The sequence below is a fragment of the Oenanthe melanoleuca genome, chromosome 12 (assembly GCF_029582105.1).
Source record: "Oenanthe melanoleuca isolate GR-GAL-2019-014 chromosome 12, OMel1.0, whole genome shotgun sequence".
Taxonomy (NCBI): domain Eukaryota; kingdom Metazoa; phylum Chordata; class Aves; order Passeriformes; family Muscicapidae; genus Oenanthe; species Oenanthe melanoleuca.
The window spans coordinates 16,047,917-16,054,476 of NC_079346.1; the positions used below are offsets into that span (position 1 = coordinate 16,047,917).

The 6,560-nt window shown below is 48.6% G+C and overlaps 1 protein-coding gene across 5 annotated transcripts in view; it reads left to right on the plus strand.

Annotated features, from left to right (window-relative positions):
* Window positions 1–6,560, plus strand: part of RAD54L2 (RAD54 like 2) — a 67,413-nt gene that overhangs the window by 55,153 nt on the left and 5,700 nt on the right. For all 5 annotated transcript variants that reach the window (XM_056501214.1, XM_056501218.1, XM_056501216.1 and 2 more), the window contains 9 exons: window positions 465–583; window positions 891–1,006; window positions 1,987–2,086; window positions 2,414–2,619; window positions 3,802–3,977; window positions 4,705–4,901; window positions 5,014–5,210; window positions 5,684–5,773; window positions 6,322–6,414. In XM_056501214.1, coding sequence (XP_056357189.1) covers window positions 465–583; window positions 891–1,006; window positions 1,987–2,086; window positions 2,414–2,619; window positions 3,802–3,977; window positions 4,705–4,901; window positions 5,014–5,210; window positions 5,684–5,773; window positions 6,322–6,414 — 1,294 coding nt within the window. The remainder of the gene's footprint in view (window positions 1–464; window positions 584–890; window positions 1,007–1,986; window positions 2,087–2,413; window positions 2,620–3,801; window positions 3,978–4,704; window positions 4,902–5,013; window positions 5,211–5,683; window positions 5,774–6,321; window positions 6,415–6,560) is intronic.

Consider the following 6,560-nt stretch of genomic DNA (forward strand, 5'->3'; position numbering starts at 1 on the left):
GTTTCAGTTGTGGTTTCTCCTAAGTTCTCTTTACCACAGAGCATCTTGATAAGCAGATCAGCAAGATGCTAGGAGGGGTTTGTGATTCTCATGAGGTAGAAGTGCAGGGAAATTCTTATGTCGTTGTTCTCTGACCAAAATGCCGTGGACTTCGTTATTCTAAATAAACGTGCTAGGGTGAAGTTTGATCTAAGTGAGATGGTGGTAAATCTAAAGGATGGAGGAAAGCTCTTGAGGTGAAAGAGTCATGAGAGGTTAAGAGTACACTCATTGATGGAAGTTTGTCATTTGGAGCTTCTGGAATGGGAGGTAGCAGCAGTAGTTGGGAGTAACATTGTTACCTCAAACAGCTGGATGTAAATAATCTCATTGTCATGATTTGTTTCTCTGACCTTGAGACAGGATTGTTGAACTAAACAGGGAATGAGCAACTCCACCTGTAATAGTCTCCCGTTTCTTGGTAGGCCAAAGACATCTTGTGTGATTACCAGACGGGAGTCCTGGAGAACTCACCCAAGATGGTGTTACTTTTCCACCTAATTGAGGAAAGTGTGAAGCTTGGAGACAAGATCTTGGTCTTCAGGTAAGCAGAGTATCACAAACTGATCCTGTAGTCATTAAATACTGGAGTAATTTGATCCCTCCCTGGTACTGGGAGGTTATTACAGAGGATGAATGGCATGGCAGTTCTTCTTTTCTCCTTTTTTGTATTAATGTGGATTTTCATCTGTGGATTTTATACTTCTGCCACTGTCACATTCACTAGTGAGGGTTGTGCTGCACAAACAGGGTTTGAGAACCATCAGCACTGTCATGGTTGGGGAAGGGTTCTGATACTCCACTTCTGCTGCTGGGGGGATTTTTCCTCAACAGAGATCTTGGTTTTGCAGCCAGAGCTTGTCCACCTTATCCGTCATTGAAGAGTTTTTGGCAAAGAGACCAATGCCAAGTCCTCCAGGCTCAGATGGAGGAGTTCATAACTGGGTCCGAAACATCAACTACTACAGTGAGTGCATCCAGTCCTCCTCTCTTTTGTTGTGACACTGATCGTGTGAAGGACTAATTCCTGAAAGTTGCCCACCATCTTCTTTTAGTTGTCTTTGGGTGTGAAAATGCTCTGATGAAGCATTCTTCTGATGTATCTCTTTCAGTCTGCTCTTACTTCAGTTGTTTTGGAAGATGATGACAACTAAGCAGTAATTTCCAAATCCTCTTTTGGCATCTTATTTAGAAGATGTTAGACATCTTTGACATCTCAGTTACACACTACTGCTTTTTTAAAGTTGCAAAAGATACTTTTTGCTTCCTGTTGGCTGTTTGCTAGATCTTGCTTCCAAAACCAGAATCCCTGTGGAATGCTTTCGCTTGCTCAAGGCTGTGAATTCCTCTCCCTTCTTCCCCAGCTTTAAATCTGTCTCTGGTATGGGTTATTGGTTTGTATGGCTACTTTGCAGACCAGGATTGAGAAGAGTGATGGACATGGTGTTCCTGATTTTTGCAGAGCTGCCAGAAGCAAGCTGCTGCCCAGGAACAGAGACATGACACCCCCTGCTTTCCTTTACACCAGCACTCTCTGTGCTTAAGTCTAGTTTCTGAGGGTTTGCCAAAGGCTTTACAATTTTGCTTTCTCTTGATTCCTGGAGCTTCCTGCATACATGAGGCCTTTGTTCCTGTTGTTCCTGCTTGCTATCCACCTTGCCTAAAGCAGAGCCTTAAAGGGCTTAGATGTGTTGTAGTGCTCCCAGGCCTGGCCTTGAGTAATATTTACTTGATCTTTCAGTTGATCAAGTTCCAGTCTGGCTGGCTGCATTGCACCTGCCTTTTTGGGCAATATTACAGGTACAGAGTGGTCCAGGTGAGATCCTGGAGTACATTACTTGAATTGGTTTGGAAGCAGTTTCAAAGCTCAGTGTTCAGAAAGTAGGTTTGTTCTGATAGAAATCCCCCAAACAGAGCTTTTACATTTACCTTTAATTCCCTTCTCAGGGCTGGATGGCAGCACCTCTGCCTCAGAAAGGGAACGGCTGATTAACCAGTTCAATGATCCCAGCAACACCTCTGTTTGGCTCTTCCTTTTGTCCACACGGTGAGTTGGCCAGAGCAGAAGGGCATGGGACAGGAATCATACTGATGTTCTGGATGCATGTGGGTTTTCAGTTCTTAACTTCCTTTGTAATATGCTCTCCGTGGTATGATAGTGCCATCTGCTTCTGAATTCCTTAGGGATATAGGATTTCAGCCTTAGGCCTCTACAGCAGCTTAACAGTCTTGGAAACCAAATTTGGGATTAAAGTTTGACTGGAGGAAACTTTCCATATACCCTTTATGGACTCTTGGCTATGATGGCTGTCCCTGCCTAGAAGTTTTGGTAATTGACCACGGCAGCAGTTTGAAATTTGCCTTAATTTTCCAGTGCTGGGTGTTTGGGTGTCAACCTCATTGGAGCAAACAGAGTGGTGGTGTTTGATGCTTCCTGGAACCCGTGCCACGACGCCCAGGCCGTGTGTCGCGTGTACCGCTACGGGCAGAAGAAGCCGTGCCACATCTACAGACTGGTTTCTGATTACACCCTAGAGAAGAAGATCTATGACCGTCAGATCTCCAAGCAGGGCATGTCAGGTAAGCATGGAGAGCACAATGTTCCACTCTCAGCTTTCTCCTCTTAGCTCCTGGAAGTCTTGTTTCTATGGGTTTTGTAACTTCTCTTTTTTAAGGTTGAAAAACAGGCAAAGAGGTGACAGGCACTATCCTGACCTGGGATCTTGTAAGAAATTCATGGTGGTAGAGCCAGCATCCTGCAGCAAGGTTGTGGTGCCAGTCCTCTGCCATTTACTTCCCTTGCTCCTCTTCTGACTAATGCAACAGACCAGAGACTCAGGGGGTTGTTCACCCTGTTTTCCCCTCTGCCTGGATATTGCTCATCTTAAACTGGGTGTTAATACTTAACTCTGTATCTTCATTTTTCCTGCAGTAAGAGAGGGAAAATAGCATATATTGATACCTTTGACTGACAGTGCTTGCTTAGGTGCCAAGAATAATTAATTCATTGTGGTTCTGACATGCCTTTGTACCAAAAGTATCTTTTGTGCTGGCTTGTGCCAGCTGTCATGCTGCTCTCATAGAATGTGCAGCTGAGGGTTGTGGTGACCCAAAGAGAGCTCTGTGTCCTTCTTTGCTCAAAACTCCTGAGGCAGCAGCCCAGCATGATCAGCTCAGTTTGCTGTTGTACACTTGAGGTGGAGTCCTCTGTCAGCTGGCCTGGCTCCCAGGAGAGTCCTGGATAGAGGTGTTTTCTCCATGGGCTCCCATTTGATCTGTGTGCAGGAGGGAATGTTCAAGGAAAACATTCAGGCTCTCATGAGTGAAGGAATGTGGCTGCTTTTCTGAACTTTCCATTTTAGTATATAGTTATTATTTTGAGCCCTTTTGGTGGGATTTGTGGGAGAACACATACTGAGTGGCTGCAATTCTGTCCCAGGACGTGTATATTTACAGCCTTGTTACATGAGGCGGGACATTATCCATAATTAGTTTTGTGTTCCTGTTTGTCAGGAGCTTGGTGACCTGCACAGCTTTGCTGTGCAGTCTGGGGCACAGGCACTTGTCAGCCTGACTTGGTCAAACAGGCTCAGCTCTGAACATGATGATTTTTCTCCTTGCCCTGATGTTTACAGATTACTTCTGAGGATTGTGTAGATTGCAAGGAGGGAGCTGTTTTAGGACAGAAGTGTAGGAAGGGCAACAGGCAAGCAGTGCTGATCTCTTCTCTTGTTTGCTTACTCCACTCCCTCTCTTTTCCAGATCGGGTGGTGGATGATCTGAACCCAGTGCTGAACTTCACTCGACGGGAGGTGGAGAACCTGCTGCATTTTGTGGAAGAAGAATCTGACCCTGCTCAGCTCTCCCTCAATCCAAGCAAGATGAAGGAGTCTGTTCTACAATTAGCCTGTCTCAAGTATCCTCACCTCATCACCAAGGTAAGACCAGTCTGCTTCTTTGCTGGCACTGCACTGCACTTCACTGCACTGCACAGGCAGGAGTGGGCCTGGAGGAGTCCAGCAATGTGATGGACCATGCTGGCAAGAAGGATGCACCTAGGTGCTCATGGGAATAGCCAGAAAATTCTCTAGAGAGGAGCCAAAGATCCCTGCCCTTCCCTGTGGTATCTTCCACTCATTTAGAAACACCTCTGTCCTGTACAGGTTTGGGTGCAGGTTGTCAGGCCCCCCTTTCTTTAACTTTGTGCTGGGCAAGAAGGTGGCAGTGGAATGTCCCAGCTTGCTGCCAGCTCTCTCCCTGGGGTGGCTTTAAACCGAAGCTGGGACAGGCAGCACTGGGCTGTGCTGTCAGGAGTGTCACTGGTGGGGTGATGCTGCACCTGTGCCAGGTGCTGCGGGGCCCTGGGGGCTGTGGCAGGCTCCATGCTTGTGCTCTTGGCCTGACCAAAGCTCCTAAGGTTTTGCTGTGTGCTCGTGGTAAGTGATGGCCTTGGCTGCTAGGTGATGGCATTAGCTGACTGTCACCCTTCAAGATGAGCCTTGGTGACATCCACAGCAGTGCACCCCACACGTGCTTTGCCACGGCCAGCTCTGCCAGCCTGGGAAGGAGACAGGCAGCCACGGGGAGTGGCTGCTGCCGTTCAGGGTGTGCTGGTTCCCTCTTGTGGTGTGTGGGTGCCAGAGCCGTGCTGCTGTGGGGTTGCAGGAGCCTTTTCAGCACGAGTCACTGCTGATCGACCGGAAGGAGCACAAGCTGACCAAGGCAGAGAAGAAAGCAGCCAAGAAGAGCTATGAGGAGGAGAAGCGAGCGTCCGTCCCCTACACCCGGCCGTCCTACGCACAGTATTACCCAGCCAGTGACCAGAGTCTGACGAGCATCCCTGCCTTTAGCCAGAGAAACTGGTGAGCACCTGCCCCTTCCCTTCTCCCCATGCTGTAGACATGAAATGAGGGGGCAGAGGATGCTTATCACTATAGGATGGGTGCTGCACTCTCCTCCCTCCTCTCTCACTAGGCGACCAGCCCTCAAGGGTGAAGACAAACCAGTGGCAAGCGTCCGCCCAGTTCAGTCCACTCCCATTCCAATGATGCCCCGCCATGTCCCCATGGGCAGTGCAGGATCAGCCTCAAGTTCCAACCCTGCTGTCAACTTTCCCATCAACTACCTACAGCGAGCTGGTGTCTTTGTGCAGAAGATTGTTACCACCACGGGTGAGTTGCTGCTGTTCAAAGTGGGTTGGGTTGTGATGCCCATGGTGAACGAACTGAGGATCAGGATGAGTTGTTGATGTCCACATGGGCATGGACAGATGGGTATCAGAGGCAAAGATACTGTCTCTCTGCATTTGCAGTAGTTCCTCTGTGCCTGGAGGACTTTCCTTGCTTGCATGTATACAAGAGCCATGGACCTGGATTTTTGGGTGAACTTTCCCTGATAGGACCTGCAGTACTGTCGCTGGTGGTTCTGGAGATGCTATGCCAGGACAGCATGGCTTTTGCTTCCTTGGAGCCTTTGCTGCCTTCTTGTGCTGTGTAGAAATAAACTCAGGGCTTGCTTATAGCACAGCACACAGGAGAGACAGCTGCATTGCAAAAAAAAGGGGTTGGTGGTGCACCTGCCCTCTCCTGGCTGTGGCTGGCATGTAGTTTAACGGGTATTATTCTGTTTCTTTCCCCACTGCCAGATATTGTGATTCCGGGTACAAACACATCCACTGATGTACAAGCAAGAATCAGTGCTGGTGAGAGCATCCACATCATCAGAGGGACAAAAGGTAATTCTGTCCTGCTAAGATTTGTGGATAGGGTCCTAGCCAGTGCTAATTAGGAAAGAAAATTATGTAAAGGCATTAATCAATCCCTTGAGAAAAAAAGAAACAAGAAGGGAAGGAGGTATAGAGTTTGCAGTGACTCTGTTGCAGCCCATGCCCTGGGTGTGCTGATGCTGCAAGTCTATTGCAGCTGTGGCAGCTCCTGTCCCTGAGAGAAGCTGTTGAACTTTGTGGCTCAGTTCTTCCTTCTCACAACACTCACTGCCAGTCCTGAGGCAGCCAAACACTCCCTGGTTCTCCCAGAGCAAACTGTTTCAAGTGTGAAGTTCCACATTTCCTACTGGCACACTGGGAGGAGGTGATCTCTAGTCCAGGAAAGCTGGAAGGGTAAAAGTGAAGGATGAGGAGGGGGGTAGGAGCCCTCCACTGGGCCTGTGCAGCACTGCTGTTCTATTCTTGCCCAAGGAGCCTTGCAGGCTTATAGATCCAGGTCCTGAGCTGAGACTGGAGTTGTAGTGAAGTTGTTAAATGAAATTATCCCTCTGTTCCAGGGACGTACATCCGGACCAGCGACGGTCGGATCTTTGCCATACGGACCACTGGGAAGCCAAAGGGCAATGAAGACCGTCGGACAGCTGCCTCAGGTAGGGACCTGTGGGTGCTGTCTGGGGCTTGCACACGTGCTTTCCTCCTGGAGTGTCTGGGGCACTGTTCCCTGGTGTATTCCATCATGCCTGTGTTTAGAGCTGACCCTGCCATATCCCCAAGATATTCCTATCTTCCTTTCCCC